The 23,267-nt window shown below is 44.2% G+C and overlaps 2 protein-coding genes across 2 annotated transcripts in view; one reads left to right on the forward strand and one right to left on the reverse strand.

Annotated features, from left to right (window-relative positions):
* The window catches only part of tlr5b (toll-like receptor 5b), a 10,081-nt gene extending 7,213 nt beyond the window's left edge, over positions 1-2,868 (forward strand). The window contains exons 4-5 of the mRNA XM_032543511.1: positions 332-420; positions 2,204-2,868. Of these exons, the coding sequence (XP_032399402.1) occupies positions 332-420; positions 2,204-2,449 (335 nt within the window). The 3' untranslated portion in view covers positions 2,450-2,868. The remainder of the gene's footprint in view (positions 1-331; positions 421-2,203) is intronic.
* Positions 2,869-6,846: 3,978 nt separating this feature from the next.
* Positions 6,847-23,267, reverse strand: part of disp1 (dispatched homolog 1 (Drosophila)) — a gene marked incomplete at its 5' end in the record, with an annotated part of 28,762 nt that continues 12,341 nt past the window's right edge. Inside the window, 8 exon segments of the mRNA XM_032542928.1 lie at positions 6,847-9,810; positions 10,184-10,447; positions 10,864-12,453; positions 13,211-13,308; positions 13,947-14,041; positions 16,528-16,655; positions 17,092-17,215; positions 18,126-18,155. Coding sequence (XP_032398819.1) covers positions 8,050-9,810; positions 10,184-10,447; positions 10,864-12,453; positions 13,211-13,308; positions 13,947-14,041; positions 16,528-16,655; positions 17,092-17,215; positions 18,126-18,155 — 4,090 coding nt within the window. The 3' untranslated portion in view covers positions 6,847-8,049.

Here is a 23,267-nt window from a genome sequence, read left to right on the forward strand (position 1 = left end):
TTCCACCTGTTTCCAGCCTTTATGCTAAGCTAACCGTCTGTTAGCTGTAGCTTCATATTTGATGAACAGAGATGAGAGTGGTATTGTTCTTGTCATTTGTCAGCGATAAAGTGACTATACACATGTTCCAAAACATCGAACTGCTCCTTTAAACCAGCCGCTTTCTGCCGTCCTGAGTTTGTAAAAACTAGCGAGCCAGTTTGCACCAGGGCCATAGGACGGCTGTTTTCTCTCTCATCTTTCTTTTCACACTTCTCTGAATCATAAAATGAATTGCCAAATGAAACAATTCTAAAGTTTGAAGAAACTAACTGGGTTGTGGTCTTTGTAGACGGCTGGTGCTTGGAGGCGTTCACGCTGGCCCAGGGCCGGACCCTGGAGGAGCTGACCCACGTGCTGATCATGTTGGTGGTGGGGAAGGTGTGTATAAGGCTGCTGAGCTACTTTCTTTATATCCATTCTCTGGGGGTTGGAAAAAGTCATATATAGAAATTAAGGATTTCTATCTGTGGATATCTTTACTACAAACCTGCAATAAGTGAGTTTTTGACCACTGGGGCCGAGGAAACCAGCTGTTAGCCAGCAGCTGCCTATTCACACATCAATGACTTACAAAGAAATATTAGCATTTTTTGACAAATTTAAGTCCAATATTAATAAATAATAATTCCTGAGGGAAAATCTGTCTCTTTAGCTGCTAAATGCTATGTTCACTAGTGTGGTGCTCAGCGGGTCTTAGGTCTGCTGCAGGGAGGGTGGACCCAGACAGCACGTTTGAGGCCTGTAAAACGGGGGTAGGAAGACGGTTTAAAGTGCCATGGGGCGGAAGGAGACTGCAGACAACTTTACCATGCAAGTAGTCATGTGATTCACTGTTAATACAAAAATATTCAAGAGCTGTTTTAAAGACTAATCATACCCCAAACCCAATTATGTTGGTTAAACCTGATAACTGCTCGTTAAAGTAGGTACCAGACCTACTCTCCACTTAACCAGGTTAAGGCCCCGTCAGATGAACCTGCGTACCCCTTCATCAATCAATGTTTAACACTATTCCTTATGGAAAAGTGGATATTATTTTGAACTGTCAATATTACGGTTGGTTTGGTCAGCAATCCTACTACTACAATCAACTACTTCTAGACTGCTGCTGCTACTACTACTACTACTACTACTACTACTACTACTACTACTACTACTACGAGGGAAGCTGAATGTTTCAACTGTTTATCCATAACTTTACTTTATGCTATTACCTTTAGCTAAGAATTTCAACATTTAGCTATTTTAACCATTTCTCCATTACTTTAGCTAATCTTTTGACGTGTGTAGTCATCAATTTGAACGAGTTATTTCTACCATTTATTCCTGACTTTTAGAAAACAAGCTGTACTCGCTTGCTAACTAGCTTTCACACATTATATAACCTTAAATAACTGAAACAAGTCATGTTCGGGGGTTACAGCTGACTTTATGTCAATATGTGGATGTATTTTCAACCAAATCATAATTTCTATTCTTTTTCAAATTAGTTAAGCTACTCTACAAACTTTCCAAGTCCCTTGTGGAAACTGCAGAAGTCTCCCCTGGGGTTCACGTAGCCCTGGGGCATGGGGGGGGGGATCCCTGGTGTAGAGAACAAGCAGCGCCAAGGATAAAGGATAGAGGGCAGTATAGTACCTCCTTTTCACCAGTAGATGTCAGGCTTCATCCAAATATAAATTATCATCTGAAGTTTAATACCACAATAAGTTACACTTATGTGGAATTTGCCTTGGTGAAAGATGCATGTTGCCCTGTTGCTCTGGAGGAAACTACTAGACCTGTTGGGTCCTTGTCAATTCTGGAGTGTGGTCTAGACCTGCTCTATCTGTAAAGTGTCTTGAGATAACTCTTGTTATGAATTGATACTATAAATAAAATTGAATTGAATATATAAACAAACATATTCAACATTAATATGAAATAAACAATAAATACAGGAATAAATGTATACAAAATAGCTGTTTTGCATAAGAAAAAGAGGCAGAATGGGTCTAGTGCAACATGTGTGTGTATTTATAGATGTCATGGAAACGGGCATGGCTTTACATTCTGTGCAATTTGGTTTGTACTGAAAAAAGAGATTTTAAATAGACAATAGATGAAGTCCTTGACTTTCACAGCTGACCTTTATCTCCATTCTTACACAATCCAACTCAAGGTGGCTCACTACCAGCTGATGAAGTACAACGCAGTCCGGGCTGTCGTCCAGAGGAGACAGTACCTAGTCTGGCCGGAGGACCCTCAGGACCTGGACTGGTTTTATGAGCGGCTCGTCTCGCAGATGCTCAAAGACACAAAGATGAAAGTGTTGGCCGAGGACAGACGGGAGCCGGCACAGCCCGACGTCCAACGTCAGAGTGAGGACGGCATCCAGCTAGAGAACATCGGGGCCGTTGCTATGTGAACTGGGACTGGACATAACTAAGATCAGCTGTTGATACATAATCCATAATCCACCCGCTGACGTGTTACTACTAAGCTTGTACTCCGGGTCCTTAGCAGGAGGAGGAAGAGGTTTTCCAAAGAAAAAGTTCAAATCAGAGGAAGAAAAGGCAAAGACTACTGAAAAAAGCTCTTTGTTTTTGAGTTCCACAGAACCAGATGCAAAACATGTCCTGTCCAGTTTTTCTTTTTATTATTATGTACTTTGATGAAATGTGGCATAAATTAAAATCTAATTCCTTTCATATATATTTTTTTGTTTCTGTTGTCATCTTTTGTTATCGCCAGCCTTTAAAGCCCTCCATGACCCAGTGCCATGTACAGTATAACAAAATGATTATGGGATTTGTTAATGTCATGTCAATGGAATTAATAATAATAATTAATAATATATGTAATGTAACATTAACTAAGCAAAATGGGTCAGATTGATTAAGTGTAATCCAAATTCAATTTAAAATGTGATAACGATTGGAAAGCATTTGTTAACAACACATTACAATAAACCATAAACCAAATAGATTTTCATTCTCCCGCTAGATGGTGACTGTTTACAATTGCACAGAGTTTCACATTAGACAAGGGCTCATTTTAATAACACTATTTTATTATTATCACAGCAACTGCAAATGGCAGCGTCTCTCTAAGCACTGGGGTTGGCTGGACTGGAAGATGAGAGTCAATCTGGGGTCAGCAGGTTTCCTTTTATCGGAGCTGTGTGTCTGAAACAGGAAGCTACTGGGCAGAGGAGCGCTTCCTCCTGGCCCCGGCCCTGCTTCCTCCTGGCCCCGGCCCTGCTTCCTCCTGGCCCCGGCCCTGCTTCCTCCTGGCCCCGGCCCTGCTTCCTCCCAGCCTTTATGGGCCAGCTGTTCCCAACGTTACGGCCTGTCTGGGGCACCGGCTGCTTATTCACTGTGGACAGTCCATTAACCTGAACACTGTCCAACATTAACATCTGTCCGGGCTGCTTTTATTATGCCGTTGTTTATATTTTCAAAGTAAATGTATAAAGACATAAAGAGCCTATGAATTTTAAGTATATAGTACCAACATTTCCATGTGTTTTTTTGATTATAAAGCAGGTCAAGGTGCTATAGAAATACAAACCGCCCAGTTCATGGAGAAGCACCCAGTCCGTATTCAGAAACGGTGTCTTTAAAGCTACAGGGAGTAGTTTCTGTCTTCCCCATGAGGAATTGTAAGTAATGACAACTAAACTGTGATCACGCATTTCCCCCCCCCCCCACCACCCTACCTCCACACAGTTGCTAGCAGCCAAGGAGGTGCTGGATTCTTCAGAAGAGCTCATTATCTTCCCCTGATTTTCTAAGGGGCCCATTGAGCAGCCGCTCAGATCCAGCCTGCTACTTCCCGAGCACTGCACCTCCACTGGGAATTAGATGATTTAATCGTGAAGCTTTTCTAGACTTTCCACATGTTATCAGACCGAATGGGTCAAATGCAGATAGTGAAAGTCATTTTGCAGGAGTTGTGACTCTGCAAAATATGTATCCACTGATTTACAGACGTCCTTTTCACATAAAAGTATATGGGGACCAGTCTTTTGGGGCCCATGGCATCAAGTCCAAGCTGCTTTTTCACATTGGCTCAAAGTTTGGCGCTCTTCCTGGGGGCCTGTCAGGACGTCCGTACGGTTGTGATGTCACAACCATAGACTGTATAAAACAATTATACTATGCATCGGTAGTGCCGCTCAAGTCCCGGTAAAGTCATTCCCCGGCAGCAATGGCGGTGCAGAGACACCGAGAGTGCCGATGAGGAAGGAGGGGCCATTAAAGAGCATCTGCTCTTCTACCGAACGAACGAGACAAAAGAAAAGATCTTCTAGGAATCGGGGCCGGTCTGCCAGCGCCGCCAAAATGTCATTTGAAAAGTGGAAGCCTTGTAAAGCAGCGCTCCAGCTCTGCGGCCTGCCCCGGTTATTTCAGGCCTGCAGACTAGTCTTCGAACAGAGACTCATGCTTCTGAGCGTCTCCCTCGCAGGGAAAGGTAATAAACCCTGCCACATGGCCAGAGCTAATATTTGACCTCTGCTTAAGCAAATATCATTACAGGGATGCTCACGCTACCAAGAGGAGGGATACTCAAGGGGAAGTGGACTCATCTTCACCACGGTGATTACGAGGAGGAGGAGAATAAAGGCAGCCCTGGGGGGGGATCTGAGGCTGAGGGGAACACAAACTGATCTCTATGAGCCAAAATTAGATCTTTACTTCAGCATCAAGCGAGCCCAGTGTGGGTGGTTTAACTTATGTAATATGTTTCATAGTGCTTGTTTGTTTGTGGAAGTTTGTTCTGGGGTTAAGGGGGGGGGGGGGGGGGGGGGGGGGGGGGGGGGGGGGGGGGGGGGGGGAGGGGTGGGGGGGGGGGGGGTGGGGGGGGCGGGGGGGGGGGGGGGGGGGGGGGGGGGGGGGGGGGGGGGGGGGGGGGGGGGGGGGGGGGGGGGGGGGTATTAGAGGAAGAACCACCAAAGCATAGCAGTACTTTCCTCCTCTGACACCACCACCAGCCTGCCGGGGTTCTCACTACAGCACCGTCCTTTTGTGTCCCCAGGCGTCCCAGCTGCTTCTCTTTTTCCGAGCCAAGGCTGTGGTGGAAAGGGTTTCACGTTAAAAACCAACGCAACGTGAAGAGTTAATCAGATTTCCACAGGAGAGCCCCTCTGCAACCACAATGGAAAAATAATACAGGGTTTTTATGTCCCTAATACTGGATCTGAAGTCAAGCTCTACATTTAAAGACGTCATACTGGACCGCCGCCAAATGAACCTAACCTGCAGTATCTGACCGTTGACCACATGCTTTGATTTATTGGCATTTCTTTAAACAAATCCTAATTGTCGTGGGCGGGGCTAAGCGCCGGGCGGAGCCACGGTGCTGCTGCAAAATAACCTTGGCCCATTTGTGTACGATTCTGATTGGTTTAGCAGGAAGGTGAACGCCTCCAACAGCTGATTGGAGTCAGGTGGAGCGTTAAGAGTCAGGTCTTCCTGAAAGGATTTACACTGAGAGACATTTCAATCAGGAGACTAGTTGCAGATGTGCAAAAGTTATACACAGCATGATAAAAATGTAGAGTTATTTGGATAACAGATGATTTGATTTGACTTATTAACAGTCAGGTTTTCCTGAAAGAATTTACGCTGAGCGACACTAGTCCTCATAAATCAGCCAGAGTTTTGAATGTCAACGCAAACAAAGTGGAACGTAAAATGAAACGTTGTCGCTATAGTGGCCGCCTAATGAAAAGTGAATAATGAAAGTCAGACATTCACTATGGTTTTCCTTTAGCTTTTTTGTCCCTACCAGATTGTGCTAAATGCTGCGTCTTCCCCAGCTAAATGCTAACTTGTTTGGTCCTGGGTACGTAGCGTACAGAGCAGTTATCAAAGCTATTGAGCTGAAAACAGCTCGCTGTGACCCGACATGTCGAGGACAGTGATGAGAGCAAAACAAAGCGTCAAAGTTGCTGGCCCGAAAAACAGAAACAAGCTGAAAGATGCTATAAAGCTCCGTATAGATGAGGGGAACTGTAGAGTTGAGAGATCATTCTCGTTGGGTTCATCAAATCTACAAGACTCCTTCCTCATCCAAACAGTCATTTAGTCCGAGGTTAGGAGGAAACATTTGGATTGGAACTCCTGTAACGCTGAACGTGAAAAACCTCTGTGCTCCTTTATCCTTTGGAGAAGGCTGTATCCAAACCACGGTCATAAACGGGCCATTTCAAAGACAAAGCGGCTGAAACGGCAGCAGGTTTTGGTCCAGTGTTGACCTGGAAACATTCCAAGAGAAACTCAGTCAAACCCAGAGCTGATGGGAGCTGGCTTGCTCAGTGCGTTGTCTCCCTGTAATTAAAGCAGTCGGCCTCAGCAGGCCTATAAGGTTTGAGCACTCCTTTCAGTTGATGTAATGCAGCACAACACAATGATTTGTTTTATTTAACCAATCCAGAAAATGATTTTATGATTCAGTTTTAGGGTTTTTATGCTATTCACAAAACCACTTCCAAACAGTTCATGAGTAGAAATGCTGTAGATGGACTTTGAAAAAAATGAGATCTGTACCACAAGCAGTAATAAAAGCGGAGTGTTATTCTGGTGTAAATCACGTCTCCATGAGCATAAAGACCAGACCGCCGGCCCAGCCAGGGACCTCAGGCCAGATGTAACAGATAGCACTGAAGGCGCCAGCAGTTATGAGACAATGAAACAGGTGTACGCTGTTATGATTAAAGATATACCCTCTTCTTTGAAACGCAGCCTCGTCTCATATTATGGTCTAAGTGTGCGTGAGGGAGGGAGAGCAGACAATAGGAGACACCAGGACAAAAGTGATAAAAAAAGACATTTTAATCATACAGTACATCTTTTATCTGAGGCGTGTGGCGACTTGAACACAAGAGAACACAGAATTTAACACTAGCTCCCACACATACAAAAAGTGTCAGGCGATGACTTTTTTATCAACTTGACTGTAAAATGTGGCACATTTGTGTTATGGTTGATATGATTATATATGATAATAATAATTACACACAATATCACAATATATACTATCTACTACTGTTGGTGCAAATGGCTGCTGTATGAGTTTATTTAACACTGTACTAAATTTGATGGAGGAGCCTTTGTGAAAAGATTATTTATTTCCTATAATGATATAGTGTGTGTTTTACTGTTTTACTGTTTTACTGTAAAATCTAGCACGTGAAGATCTGGAGTAGGGGTGTCACGATTCTTCAAATCCACAATTCCATTCAATTTGAAGGTCACGATTCGATTTACGACTTTAACATTTTAATTTCAACCAAGACGGCAATGCCACACCAAGAGCCACTAGATAACAGAAGGCTACATTGCAGCAACAGTTTGAGTTTCTCAGAGTTTACGAAGTGCAACTGAATGCACAAATAATTTACCAAGGTGCACCTGAATACACCATGGAGTGCCATTGGAGTTTACATGCTTTACTTTTGTTAGGAAGCACTAGGATTTTCCTGTTTGTAGTTTCTTTGTTATTTCCGACTCCGGCAGTGGCGAGCTTCCGGTGAGCTAACGTTAACCGTGTCTTAAGTGGCATGCTACCAGCCGATAAGCTACGCTGTGTGTTGTAGTTTTTCTCCGGATGTGCACAAATAGACAGGGGTGTGAAGAGAAAAAATACTGAGAGAATCTCCGATCCTGCTCTTGATTCTGATAGTCAACACCGAAAACTTGTTTCAATCAAGTTTCTATTTCAAATAAATCGGAACCGGGACAGCCATCAATTTCCCACAATGGTATAGCCATACCAATAGTGTGTTTCACTGTAACACATAATGTGGCACGTGAAGACCTGGTGAGTACAAAAAGAAAGATGTAAACAGATTATATTGAGTGGGTCTGTGCTGTTTCATGAAACACATTAAGGCACTTAGGTCAGCAAACGCATCACAAACCCTGTTTGACTGCGCAGAGACATTGTAGGTGTCATTCCTTGTTTTTGGACATTTGCTTCTTGTTCCGGATTGAATTTTTATTTAAAAATATCAATCTATTGTCAGCATAAGCTTTCAGAAGAGGGATTTGTGTGTATTGAAATCGGAGGCACGCTGGTTTCAGTTTTTGGCACGTTAAACTCTGAAGCTGAATTGCACTTCACTTTCGACGCCCTGTTAAAACAATAGAGTTTCTTTGGAGAGGCAGAGGACGCCCGCTGTCTTTTGGAGTTGCGCTTGCACTTTTTGACACTTTCCTCCCGTGTGACGGGAAGGCTTCTGAGCTGCTCCGGGTTGCCAGGGATTTTACAACAAGCATCCATGTGTGTTGTTGTACCTGGGGCTGTGGTGGATACATGGTTATCCCCACAACAATGGCCACTGTCCCTTCTCTGCTGTCTTTCAGAACTGGTTGGGTGTGGTGAGCCCAGGGAGGGGGAGGGGCATTGAGTCTGAGCTTGTGTCGGGGCTGGGGGGCTGATATTCTGGCTACTGTCGGGGCCTGAGGGCCTCGTTTCGTGTCTGTGGTCATCCTCATTTCCCACAGGCTCCGAGCCAGGAGCTGTGGATCTGGGCTCTCTGGCTGAACCGCTGTGGACACAATAGTTCCTGAGATGGCAGCTGTGGACAGGACCTTGCCTGGGGGGCGCTATTCTCCCCGGGGAGCAGTGGTGTAAATGTGTCGGGGGACAGTGGACGTAGTGCATTCGGCACTCCATGTGTGTGTAGACTGGGTCCAGGTTCGTAGGTAACAGGGCTGCGTTTTTTTTACTTGGGGAGTTTCCTGAGAGTGGGAAGAGCTGCGGGGTGGGAGGGCAGGACGGGGAGTCCTGGGCAGGCTGAGCACAGGGATGGGGGGCATAATGCTGAGGAGGAGGAGGGTCCCCGCATGTGCAGTTAGTGTTTTGAGAGTACTGGCACCGGGCTGCTGAGCTCAGTGTGGCTCCGAGGCCGTTCTCGGGGCCGGGGGGGCCAGTGTCAGCTTTGCTCAGGTAACGGATGTGCGTGTATGGGCCACTGTGCTGCTGGGGAGGGATTCCGTTGTAAAGCTCCTCTCCGGCTTTATCGTCACTTTTGTGACTGGAGGCCAAGGGCTCCAGCTCGTAGTGCTCCACCTCCCCGCCCCGCCCGTCCAGCTGGTACTTCCCAAGGCCAGAGCCTTTCCCCTGAGCGGGGGGGCTCTTGGCCGTGACCTCGGAGAACACCTGACACTGCAGCTTTTTGGGCAAGGGGATCTGGCCACAGGTGCCCTGCGGCCCCAGGCAGCGACACATGCACTGGAAGAAGAAGGTGGCGAAGGCCCAGCTGATGCACATGATGAGCATCATGAAGGTGCCCAGCTGGGTGTAGGCTAATACGGTGGAGGGCATCATCATGGCCCCGGCAACAAAGGTGGTCAGTGCTGCCATGGCAATGGCAGAGCCCATGCGGCTGAGGGAGAAAATCACCTTCCCCTCCCGGTCGGGCTCGGGGGCGAGCCGGTAGGCCACGCCGTAGTGGACGGCGAAGTCCACCGAGAGCCCCACGGCCACGGAGATGGTGACCGACTCCAGGACGTTCAGCTCCCAGCCCAGCAGCACCAGGGAGCCCACTGTCACGAAGATGGTGCCGGCGATGGACAGGATGGCGTACAGGCTGATGATGACGTTCCAGGTGGTCAGCAGCATAACGCTGAAGGCCACGGCCACCGACAGCGCCATGGCGACCAGAGTGCCGTCCGACAGGCTGTCCTGCAGGTCGTAGAACTCCAGGTTGCTGATGAACCAGCCGTGGCTGAGGCCAGCCGGCGCGTACCGCAACTCTTCCTCAATCCAGGCATCCACCTGCAACACAACCGCAACCGTTAACGTCCAGAGAATCAGAGCAGAAACAAAACTTATCCTGTTTAAAAGAAAATGTTTTTAATAAAGTTTCAATCTAATGGATTTCACATATTTCAGTATGACACGTTATGACGTAAACCGTTTCTGATCTGAGCATGTGGAACTAACATCTGCACTCGACTCACATCAGGGAGGGACAGTCTTGTTCTCATTAGTCACTTAGACACAAACACATAGGGAAATAGGTTGAAAAAAAGCCATGCCAGAATGTCTTGAATATGACACAAACAAATTGGAGAATACAATACAATGACATACATCCACTCTAAATTATATCTAGAATTAATAGTGGCAAATATTGGTTAGTACAGACCTCCCGGTAGAACTGGAACATCTTGTCGTAGGCCAGGGTGAAGAGGTAGGTGCTCTTGAACTCTAACACTATGGCTCTGATGGTGTCATTGATGTCGAAGCGCGGGCCGGGCGTCTTGCTGTCCAGATGGTAGTTGGTGCTCCGGTCCAGCTCCATGATGGCTCTCTTGATGCACAGCTCAAACACTTCCTGCTTGTAGGGGAAGGTGGACTGACTGCAGCAAGGGTAGACGGACGCCTCCTCACAGTCCTGGTTCTCCATCCACTGGCAAAAATAAGTAAATAAGTGGCAGGTTGAAGTTATGTCCAGTGACACTTAACCCTCCTGTTGTCCTTGGGTCAAATTTGACATGGATGGTTCCATGCAACGCTCTTCACAAGTCAAATAAATAATCAGTTCATTACTTTCAATGAATGCAGCACTACCTAAGCCTAATGATTGTAACTTGACTTTTCTCAGATATGATGACTGTAGTTGGAAGTCTTTAGAAAGATTTGTCTTTAAGCTTTTTGAGTGTTATTTACTATCTGCTCTATGTTTTGAACAAAGGTATGGTTATAATAATGGTCTACAGCAATGTGAAGCTACCACAAAGTGACACAAGCTGACTATTGACAAATACCTAAGTCTTCCACAAAGCAAGGGAAACCACTGTAGTATAGCACACATGCAGTGCTGACCTGTTTAAATGTCTCGATGAAGCAGCTGGTGAAGTCCTGCTCCTCGGACTGAAAGACGAAGCTCTGGTTCCTCAGCTTCTGGCAGAAGCTCAGGATCCACAGCTGGGACGCCGGGCTGGCGATGTTGAAGCTGCTATCTAGCGTCAGCTTGCCCTTGTTTATGGGGTTCAGGGGGTCGCCGTTATCCACGGGTGTCACACCCCAGATGATGGTGATGGGCATGTGGAGCTCCTCGCCGTGGTGAACCCGCTCGAACATGAACAGCTTCTTGTACTCGGCGTCGTAGCGCTCGAACGGGTGTGAGGACCGGAACACCTGGAACTCGGCTAGCTCCAGAGACGGCAGCTTCATCTTGGGATTGACACAGACCACGTAGGCCCCGCCCACCGTGATGGCCAGGAACCAGAAGAGCCAGAGGTAGCGCAGCTTGATGACGACACAGGGCAGCACCTTCTCGAAGAAGATACGCGACGCCTCGGAGACGGCGAACAGGCATTTGTCTGCCTTTTGACAAAGTCCTGCCCAGAACGTCTGGGTGCACAAACCCTGTTCCGGGTGCGCGGGCTTGGCGCAGGGGAACATGTTAGGCAGGTAACGTTCGTGCAACACCACCACAGCTGGAAGCCACGTCACCATGAGAATGTAGTTCACCAATATCGCGGTGCCGGCGTAGACACCGAAGCAGCGGATGGCGGTGATGTTGCTGACGTAGTTGGCGTAAAACGCGGCGGCCGTGGTAAAGCTGGTGACGAACATGGAGAGGGCGGCGTGTTGCAGCGTCACGCCGACCGTCTCAGACAGCTCGGCGTGCGGCTTGTCAAACTTGGTGTAGTTCCACACGTCGCAGAGCACGAAGGCATCGTCGGCGCCGATGCCCACCAGGATGATGAGAGCCGTGAGGTTCATGAAAGGGAAGAACTCAAAGTTGAAGACCATCCGGTACAGGAAGTAGGACACGATCAGTGAGCTGATGATGGCTATGATCGTCATCAGGGTGATGAAAACGGAGCGCGTGTACACGCACATGACCAGCAGGACGATCACTATGGCGATGGCGGGATAGACGGTGTCCGTGAGGAGGTAATCCTGAAAGAGGTTGTGTTTGATACCAAACTCGATCCCTGACACTGTGGTGATACCGTCCGACGAGTTCCAGTTCTCAAAGTTGTCGATGTAGATGTTCATCATGGACCCTCCTTTCTCCGTGGGGGAGAAGAGCATGCTGGATCTGAGCACGGGCGGAGGAAACTCCAGGCTCTTGGGACTCAGGAAGTCTTTGTCCACCAGGAAGTGAAGGATTTGGTAGACGGCATTGTACTTGGTGCACTTCCGTGGCACGCCGGCACACTTGAGCTGGTCTTTCCTCCGCAGAGCCATGTCCCAGCAGTCGTGCGCCAGCGTGCCGTTGTGGTAGTACTTGGCGCACGAGCGCAGAATCTTCAGCGTGTGCGACACGTCGCGCTCCGTTATCTTCTGACAGGACGAGCGATTGGTGAGGACGGCGATGTAGTTCCCGAGAGTCCAGCTGGGGCAACAGGAGGCATCATTGGTGCGCTGACAGAGACTCCAGTAGTCCCGATGGGAGCGTACCTGGGAACAGAGACGGATAATAAGATTCCTGATTCCTTTTCTTTTCATTCTGGAAAACATGAAAATGTGTTAAGTCTACAGATCCCTGCCTCTGAATTATTTTGTATCCATGCCCAGGAAACTGCAGAAGCTTTGAAGTGGGACGTATGAAGTTGCGTCCACAACTACGAGGGTGAGTAACAGAACTTAAGCACCTAGCATATGGCGCTAGCATATAGGCTAGCTTGATGTCCATAAACAAATAGATTTTCTTTATTGTTTAGCTAGATTGAACGACATATGAAAGACAGTATGTGTATATGTGATGACCCCACTTGGTATTTTTTCTTCGTTTGGTTAACCATGTTCCTGGGATTTGTTTGATTTCATGTTAGAGCCAGTAGTAAAACCTAAACTGTAATATAACTGTTGGAACACAAGAAACTGAGATAGGGTCGTTACGCAGACAGTCCGAGAGCGCAGGATAAATCTGAGAGCAGAAGATGTGCAGGCGTGCAGAAGCAAGGTTTTGAGGGAAACTATTACAAAATCAGAACTTAATATCAGTGAGAAAGGCTCTCAAATTGAAACAATGCCTTCTTGAATAAAGATAGGAATATAACTCCATACTTAAGTAGATAAATATTGCACGACTGTATAGTAAAGCACAAGCCAAAAAACAACAACACAAGAGCCAAAAAGCATCTGACTAAATGAATGTCAACAGCTGCCATTTCATCATCCCAGTCTTGGGGATTGTGCTGTTCTTTATACAGACCTTTGTGTTGTCCAGATTGCACATGGATTTGATGGCCTGAATACTCCACAGGTTCTTCCCATCAGCTGATGTAAACACAAGTCTAGAGTAACTGTCACCTGCGATGAAAAGGGGTTTACTTTTAAAGGTTCTTTATCTGTCATGTGCACAACCATAACAGAAGTAATCAAACATCGTCAGCCTCAGGCACCGCCAACTGTGCTCAATAAATAACTAAAAGAAAAAGAGAAATACACAAGTAAAAGCAAAGTCTGAATCTAAGACAAAAGATTGCAAATTAAGATAAAGGGTTAGAGTATCAATGAATAAAATATGAATTAATATAAATGAGTGTTTACACTATTGCAAAGGAATAAGGATCTAAAAGGATCGTCATTTCTAATTTTCTGTCATAAATCAATGCTATTGGTCACCCTTTACAAATATTTAAACAGTGACATGACGATTTCTTCTGACTGAGGTAAATTGCTCAAAACGTTTTCAAATTTCCCTTAGTAAATATGTACGTGTATGTATTTATAAAGTATATAAAGATTAACTTTATTAATACATACATAAGACAGAGAAGAAAGAAAGGCTAACAAAGATATTGAGGCTGAAAAAAGACTTCAAATGAAGTTCACTCAAAATAAATCCCCATTAATTAAGTAAATACTATTATCTACACATTCCTCATCATACCAATATTTATCATTTATAATGTGTTGTACTGTCTTTTCTGTATTCATATTCATACCTGGCACATCACAGAAGAACTCTTTACTGAAGTCCCACTCTGCTTGCCGTTTGTCTCGATCGAAGTGGTCCTCGGGCCACCTGGGCTCTTGGTGACTACAAAACAATTAGCAGCGTCTACATTACTTAGATGTATGTTTAACTCCATCAGCCAATGTGGAAACTTTGGTTATTTTTTTTTAAAGCATGAAATTAATTGTCATGTTGTTTTCCCCCCCAAAGTCTTTAGTTAACGGGCAGACTCAAATCCCTGAGCAGACTGTTTACCAAGAGTCTGATAGCGCTTCTCAATGAGTCTTTGATGAGCTGACCATTAAAGCATTTGGCAGTAGACCTTAAGTCTTATACTGGGTTTATTTAGTCCTCTGAGGTCTACAGCAATTTGTTTGCAAGCTAGTTTTGGGGTGATGGGGGGGAATTGCACAAATCATTCATCATCATCATCATCATCATCATCATCATCTTTGGGCTGCAGATGAAAATCCTGTACCTCTGGAGAGGGAAACGGTACCATTGCTAATCTGTTCAGTCCCAGACAGGAACTAATGAAGACCGCCTGTTTGCATGATATACGGTGGACAGAGACGTGCCCGATGCTGCACAGTCAGCGTGGTGCAAAGTGAAGGTAGCAGATCTGATGCATAGTAATGAAATTTGTATTTTGTATTTATTATAAGGATCCCCGTTAGCCGACACCTAGACGACCAGCTAGCCTTCCTGGGCTCCATGACAACAGTTAATCATACAGTATTAAAACATGTCATGACAAATACAGAAAATGAAAGAAATACAACAATATCTACTTACAGAAGTAAATTACAAAAAAAGACTGGATTAAGGCAAATTCTAATATTTGCCTTAAACCACTTCTTCTTTGTATCCACATTATTGTTGATTATTTATTTGAAATCTCATTGTAAAATATGCGTTTGGTCGAGTATATGGTGGTATTTGATTTTCTCAATATAGCCCAGCCCTACTGTTTATGAGTTCTGTTGCAAGAGCGATGCTGCGGCTGTGTTTTTCTGAGTAGTGCAGCGCCTACATGCCAGCGAGCAAATGAGGATTATGGTTCAGACAGGCGTTCTTCCCGGGTGTATGTGGGGTTTATTTATTTTTTCAATGCCACATCCTCTGCTAGAAACAGGAAGGCCGAGTACTCAGGTGGCTGTCAGAGACAGACTGAGGGGTTGACAGACGGAGGCGATGAGACAGGGACGCTTGCTGACAACAGCAGAGGCCTCTCCTACACACATAAGTACACAATTACATCTGCAGACAGACGCGTGGAGAGAGACAGAAAGCAAGACAAAGCTAGCCATAGACACAGCAGGAGACAGAGAGGACGATCCAGACTGCAGCTCAAAGGATCCATTTTCTAATCAACAGAATGGAGCTGCAGGGTTTCTTAACCACATGGATAAAGGTTACAAAATCGGAGTCAGAGGGGTGTGACCTCACGGCAATGACGTCATTCATCACAGAAAATGGTCATGTCAATTTAGATGTCAATGTGAGACAAACCAACCATTTAAAGTTAGTTTGGAGATGCCTATTTTTAGATTAAACAAAGGCAAATACAGCCAAAGTATGTTGGCATCAACACGGGTTCTGCTAACATTAATAGAAGCTGGAACAACTAATCCGATATGAGCAGTCATTTGGCCTGAAGAGAGCACAGTCACAGAGACAGACAGCAGACACAGAGACAGACAGCAGAGAGACAGTCCCAGAGACCGACAGCAGACAGAGAGACAGTCACAGAGACAGACAGTAGAGAAAGACATACAGAAACAGAAACAGACAGCAGACAGAGAGTCACAGAGACAGACACCAGAGAGAGACAGACAGAAACAGGGACAGACAGTCACAGAGACAGAAAAATACAAAGATAGTCTCTTGATTAGTGGACAGCATCCGACTGACAGAGCACCCTGTGGATGGACAGATCTCTACTTTGTTCCCCTTTTCTTTCAAGAGGGGATTCAGACTTTTCAGCATGTCTGTCAACAGTATCCTTCAACCCCCCCGCCCAACCTCCAACCCTGGCTCTCCCCTCAGTGACAGAAACAAAATAGCGGTCTGGCATTGTGAGGCTACATTCTAGCAGGAATTTATTACAAGACTGTTTTGGTCTTGTTTTTAGTGCGGTTGATTTGTAGCCCTTTTAATGTGAAAATAAAATCCCATCTGATATCAGTGCGCATATGCTTGTGTATATACTGTATATACACATATATATATATATATATATATATATATATATATACACAGTATATATGTACATATTTTTTAATCCCTTTATAAAACCTGAATGCCGTGCAACTTTTTTTATTATCTGCTATGTACTATGTCAGTCATAACCAGAGTAGAACATAAATAAACTACTCTAAAGTATATTTTTTGTTATTTTTTTATAAAGTTTTTTTTTTGGGGGGGGGGGGGGGCGGCATCAAATGGGTGCGTAAGACTTGCATATCAGAGGTATCAGAAGCTTTTCTGGTACTTTCCTAAACTATCAAACAGCTTCTTGGTTAAAAAGAACAGTGTGTGGATAGTGTAATAAATGTGTGTGTAGTTACTTTTTGGCCTGCTCATCCGCGTATTTGAAGGGGTAGTTGGCCAATGTGGCTTTGTAACCGGTGTTCTTCACCATGTTGCTCCATGTGACCAGTCGCTGCCCAATGGCTGTCCCCCGTGGCTCAAACCCCTTTTGGGAAGAAAGAAAAGCAGTGATAAGCAAAACAAGCATGGACAATGGAAGCAAATTACTGTCTACACAGTTCTGATACAAGGTGATGGTATAAACTATGCAAATTGAACATTTTAGTCAGCATACATAGGGTTGGGTATAGTTTGGATTTTTTAGATTTGGATGTTAGGAAACTGAGATTAGTGCTCCTATTTAAGTTTATGCTCTGCTTTTTGTTTGGTAAGTTGCTATTAAACTCATTTGAAGGATTTGAAGTGCTATTATTTTTCTCAATTCTTATCATTTTGGCACAGGTTGTCCTTTGGTACTGGCAAAACCTCTTTGGACGGGGGTGCCAAAAATTCCTCAATACAGGAAAAACCCTGTGTTCAGGTCTGGTCTGGTTATCTGGAAATGCTGTGTTAACAGGAGACCATCGTGGGTCTGTCCTCACCAGCAGTGGGTTTGAGAAATCCGGCAGTTCAGGCACCAGGATGCCCACCAGGGCACACACCACGATGAGCACTGTGCACACCCCTAGCACCACCACTGGCCAATCAGCTATCAGCTCGGCATAGCTGGAAACAAGGAGGAGACGTAAAGTTAGAGGACACAGTGATGACAGTTTACTCAAAGTTTCTGAGATTGACACAAACAAAGTGTAACTTTCAACTTTCAATTTTGTCTTAAATGATTACATTTCATCCTGGTTGACGGCTGCCCAATACAGCGACAATTTCACTTAACTTAGACACCAATGCATGGGAAAATAGGGTACAGGTTGGGAAAAACAAACCGAAATGACCCTTTAATTCCATATAGTATACGCCTCCAATTATGTATATAGAAAGAGAAACCAAACACAAAGAAATATGGGAAATGGATTGGTTACCAAAATTGATTGAATTGATAAATGTTTTTCTTTGATTTTACTTAGCGAGGAGAACCCACGAGACAACACACGATCACCATTTGGCTGATGAGTCGTTCAAATGGGTGAGAAAAGGATCAACTTGTCCAAAATTCTTACAGTTGAAGGAAAAATGGGACAAAAGAAGGAAATGGAAAATGTTAAGATACAGCCATCTCCATCTTTGCTTTGTGTAAGGCATTTGCTAGATTGGAAATAGTGTTAGTAGCAGTCTGTGTTTTTTGGTGTGTATACTGAGAGTCTCCATCCCTATGCAAAACTCATAAGACTTGGGATTTTGCTCCCTGAACCTTTCTGAAAGCCCTGAAAAAGCTGTGATCATCTATTAAAAACAGTTTCCTGGATTAGGTTTGAGACAGCAGAGTTTACTGCAGTGGAACGGTCCAAGCTGCCCGTTAACAGAGGCCAGGTACAGAGAGACCCATGACTCACTACTGAGGAATGACGGCTCCACAGGAGCACTGATGGATAGAGGAATCAAATAAAAGGGAGGAGGAGAAGAGAGTATTCCAATCCAGAACCTCAACACAAGAGAAACACTTTTTGGCAGGTCTCACCTTTTGGGGAATCGAAAGGGCCTTGGAGGGCTGAAAAACAAAAAGAGGAAGATAAATCATTTTATAGTCAAAAGCAACAGCCAATAAATCAAACAAAAAAAAAGATTTGCAGAGACTTTTGAGCAAGACCGGACATCTTTTCTTTATAATCCCCCGTCTTGATTTTCTGACTGAACCCAAACCAAATATGAATGGGATGTCAGACTGAACCGCACTACACACAGAAACCTGTTCTATCTAGTCTTTTCGATCACACAAAGACACACATATTAGTGAGATTTTATTTTCTCACGTATTGTATCCAGGGCTAGACATTAGCACCCGCCAACCTGCCAGATGGGGGTAGATTTTGCCAGTAACAGTCACTCTCACTAGCCACTTTGGCGGGTGGCATGGCTTCATATTGTAACACTGGTGGCTGGAGTAGCCTAGTGTGCCAACGCCAGACCAGCAAGCTGCTCCGATTCTTTAAAACATCCTCCGTAGACTGTGTAAGGTAATGGTTTGTAGAAGAAGTACAGAGAAAGCGCGCAGCAGCACAATTCAGCAGGACATTTGGTGTGTGTGCTCAGCTTCTCTTCACCGAGGATGCGTGCGAGCTGCTTAGTGACACGCGAGCGTTCTCCAAAACACTTTCAACTAATCTTCTACACCCCTGCACCGCCTAGCCTATGCATAAGAAGCTAATCATTTATGTCTGTGTCTTATTCAGTTGCATGTTTTCATCTCTTTACACACATGATCAGAGCTGAATATTTGATGACTGCATTGTTATATTTCATGTCGTCTTGATTTAGGGGTTTACAGTGCTCATTTACATTTTAAAGGGTTGTAAATCTGGTTCAAGTTAATTGTAGCACACCCTATTAAACTTTATTCAAATAAAATATAATACGTTTCCACAAAATAACAGGTAGGGAAAATGCCTAGTGACTAGTAGCTTTGGGAAACCACTAGTCACAGTGGCTGGTGGGCATCAAATGTCATGTCAAGCCCTGATTGTATCCCTGTAGTGCGGCCTGTTGATACTGGGGGGTTTGAGCAACACACACACACACACACACACACACACACACACACACACACACACACACACACACACACACACACACACACACACACACACACACACACACACACACACACACACACACACACACACACACACACACACACACACACACACACACTTGCAGTTTAGCAGAATACTGAAAGCAGCAGAAACGCAGAACTGAGTTCACTTTAATATCGGTTTATTGCAAGTAATATTGTAATTGTCATATTCCACAACGTTATCGCAAACCACATGTTTTCCTCATATTCTGCATAAAATGTAACTGAATAGTACTAGCAGTCCTTTGATAGTCAATATACGTAGTTATTTTCAATAGTGGAAAGTAGAATTGAGTCTTTACCTCAATTGGATGGCATTAATTAAAACACCCAGAATCGCCCCTCCCTGGATTACATTTGACAAACTTGGCCAGAAAAGACATTTGTACAGATAAATGGTCAGCTATATTCTTATAAAATTTATATAATAGCCCTGACTAAAAGCTAAAAAGATTTGAAGTACATTTCTCAATGCATTACAGATTCACATGCCCTCCACAGAAGAAGTGACCTTACTTTATCACAGAGAAACAGGAAGTGAGTTCTGAGGTCGGCCTCGGCTGCAGCCAATCAGGTCATTAGCATTTAGGACATTAGTGCTAATCTGGCCAGAGGGCCCTGAGAGGTTGTTGTTGGATGTTTTTCCCTTAAAATCTGGGGAATGTTGTAATTAGCAGTGATGGGAGGCACAAATGAACTGAAGCTATTGGTGAGAATTGTCCTCCATGGGGACGGGTTAGGAAAGCTGTAAATCCCTTAAAATGTTCACTGGACACATTAATATGACAGCCAGATGTAAAGGGGCAAACAGACACCAACATTGCTGTTCTACAGATACATATGTGATATGTATGAAAAGGTTACTTGATAACGTTATTGATAAGAATCTGGTTTTGTATCCTAGGAGACTTGTTCATGTTCTCAAATATTGAATAATTCTTGTTTATAAAAACACGACAATGACCTCTGACCTGGTTTAAAGCAACAATGCCTAATGAAAACCACATTTCCCTGCCCTTCTTTGAACTAGCCAAGGGAGATCTCTGTCTTGCTAATGTAATTCTTTTCTCTGTGCTCTGTCTCTTGGTTTTCCATGTAGGGCCTTCAACTGCAGACCTGGCCCAAATATATGGCCCAAAAATGGAGACGGGTTTACTGGGAAATAGTTGGAATGGATTCACAAAAGCGCTTTCAGGCATTATCTATTTGTCTCCTGAAGGTCTGTTTTGAATTTTGGTCCGCAGAGCTTCAATATGAATCCATTTCAGCCAATTGGAAAGATGCAGCGCAGCATCCAGAATTTTTAACGACAAAGATGAATAGATCAAGAATCCTTCATGTCTATAGCAACAACTTATCCCGTTCTCATAAAACCCTGGTGACTTCTTCAGAGCTGTTGTAGAAGATGAATTCAGATATGGAATTCAACTCCTAAAAGAGACTTATCTTGGGCTTGATGCATTTGGTCCATTAAACAAAGAAAGAAACAAAGCATAAAACACCATCAGACCTTGGCAATAAATTCAAAAATGGTAAATAAAACACCAGAGATGGTTGGTGGGCGGTTAGCAATAGGGTTGCATATATCTGAGGAAAATATGCGATGACGTTGAATATTGAAATCACGATATAACTTGTGATAAAGTAACATATTAAAGTGAACTCAGTTTTGCATTTCTGCTGCTTTCAGTATTCTGCAACAAATTGATTGTTGAATTTAAAACAAAATGACAGGAATTACCAACATTCTTTTAATAAACACACTGAACATTGAATTGAATATAAAAAGACAACTAAAAAAGATTGACAGTTACATTATAAAGTGCAGTTTTCTGCTCATATTTTCAACTACACACACGTGTCGCGGCCTTTTGCAATGTGGTTATTGCGCCAGTTGATATTGCAACAACGATTAATAAACAAACAAACAAATATATTGTGTAGCCCTAGTAAGCAACAGAGAGATGTAGTGTTGACTGTGATCACAGAGGCTCTACATTCAGCAGGATGACAACCCACCGCGCCAGGTTTCCTCTCCAACTCTCGGATCACTTCTACTCATGACGCGTGAAAAAAAAAAAAAAAAAACATCCAACTCTCTACATCCAACTTTCTCTTTTTATCTCTATCTATCCATCTATCGCTCTCTCTGTCTTTCCCTGGCTTCTGCCCTCTATCCTTATTTTCTTTCCCTTTTCCCCCGGCCCGGACTAACCTTTCAGTGTTATTCTATTTTACCAGAGGGAGAGTGTTTCAGGATCACTGGGCTAATTAATAAGGTAAACACAGACCGCCAGCCGCTCAGCACTGTGCTGACAGAGCTGAGAAACAGAGAGGCAGTTGGGGACTGTTGTGGGGAGTGAGTGTGAGTGTGTGTGTGTGTGTGTGTGTGTGTGTGTGTGTGTGTGTGTGTGTGTGTGTGTGTGCGTGCGTGCGTGTGTCTTCTTACACACTGCAAGTTTAGTTGAAAGTTGATAATCGCGAGAGAAATGAGGTGAAATTTGGGGTGGTCTGAGATTTCACTGTAATATATTCAGCTATGTAGGATTTAGAGCTTTAAGGCAAGAAATAGTGTGCTTGAAAGTGGCTGATACGAAGTGTAAAGGCAGAAGTGTTTAAAACATTTCTGAAAGGCTGCAGCCGGGGGTGAAAAGTAGGCTGGCACGGCACATTACTCCAATACCACTAAAAGATTCAGCGGCGGTACACAGCACCGAGAAGAGAGGACAGCAGTGGGCTGCCAAAACCCACATAAAACCACCCGTCACACCGAGTATGAGGCCGTTAGTGTATGTGAGCATGTCAGTGAGAAATGTGTGTATGGAGTGAAAGATGTGTGTGTACTAGGGCTGTCCAATCAGGGTTCCAGACTGTAACCAAATGGCATTTTGCAACTGTTTTTTGAGACTCCCATTGTGTTGTTGTTTTCCTTTTTACAAAGCAAATTTGATGACGCTTTAATTTTTTTTATTTCATGTTAAAAAAGGAGGAGAGAACAAGAGATGGCCAATGTGTGAGACAGGCGGAGGATCCGTGAGTAAAAAGCCATAACGCGGTGATCTACACTCGTGTCTCCCTTTCGTGGCGTCACACTCATCGTCCGCTCATGCTGTTGCGCAGCGCTGTTGTTACAGTGAAAATCCTGATTTTGCAGTTTAGCCTGAGCTAATGCATAAGGAGCATAAGGACGTAGCGTAACGTTAGCCTTCCTCTCTTTATCCCACTTTGCTTGCGTGCCCTTCCGGTCGGTGGAGCTGTGTTGAGAGACCTCGGCAGTGTTGTCTCGTCACAAAAACCGCATTTTTACTCAGTCGTGTCTCAGATAAAAAGGACGGTAATTTTTTCAACACCAACTGTCAGATTTTATGTTTTGTCTTTGTTGGAAATGATTTCCTTTTGTATTAAATTCAACAAGCAATTTGTTATATTTGAGCAGAAATTGAAAGCAGCAGAAACGCACAACTGAGTACATTTTAATATCTGTTTATTTATGGCAAGTTATTTTGTTATCGCAACATTCAACAACTTTACCGCATATGTATATATATATATATATATATATATATATATATATATATATATATATATATATATATATATATTTCCTCATAGTGCAGCCCAAATGGGTACTTTAGTATATTACTTTTTACTGTTTTTTGGCCTTTATGGTCCTTATTCGATAGGACAGCTGTAGACAGGAAAGTGGGGACAGAGACGGGGATGACATGCAGCACAGGGCCGTGGGTCGGAATCAAACCTGGCTGCGTGTCAATGAACGGGCCTCTGCTTATGGGGCGCACGCCCCAACCAGGTGAGCCCCCAGGGCGCTCCAAAGCGCATCATTAGCATGCAGAAAACGTCCTCCTGAATTCAGTCTCTCATTTTTCTTCTTAAACTCCCCTTGCACTTTGCTCAGAAATATCTGACAAGTTTTAGGTATTTTCAAAAGGTCAAGGTCTAATGGAAATTGTTTGAAATATTACACCAAAAAAAGAACTTACACCAGAGTAGAGGTGAGATTGTGAAACT

This window comes from Etheostoma spectabile, chromosome 18, assembly GCF_008692095.1.
Source record: "Etheostoma spectabile isolate EspeVRDwgs_2016 chromosome 18, UIUC_Espe_1.0, whole genome shotgun sequence".
Classification (NCBI taxonomy): domain Eukaryota; kingdom Metazoa; phylum Chordata; class Actinopteri; order Perciformes; family Percidae; genus Etheostoma; species Etheostoma spectabile.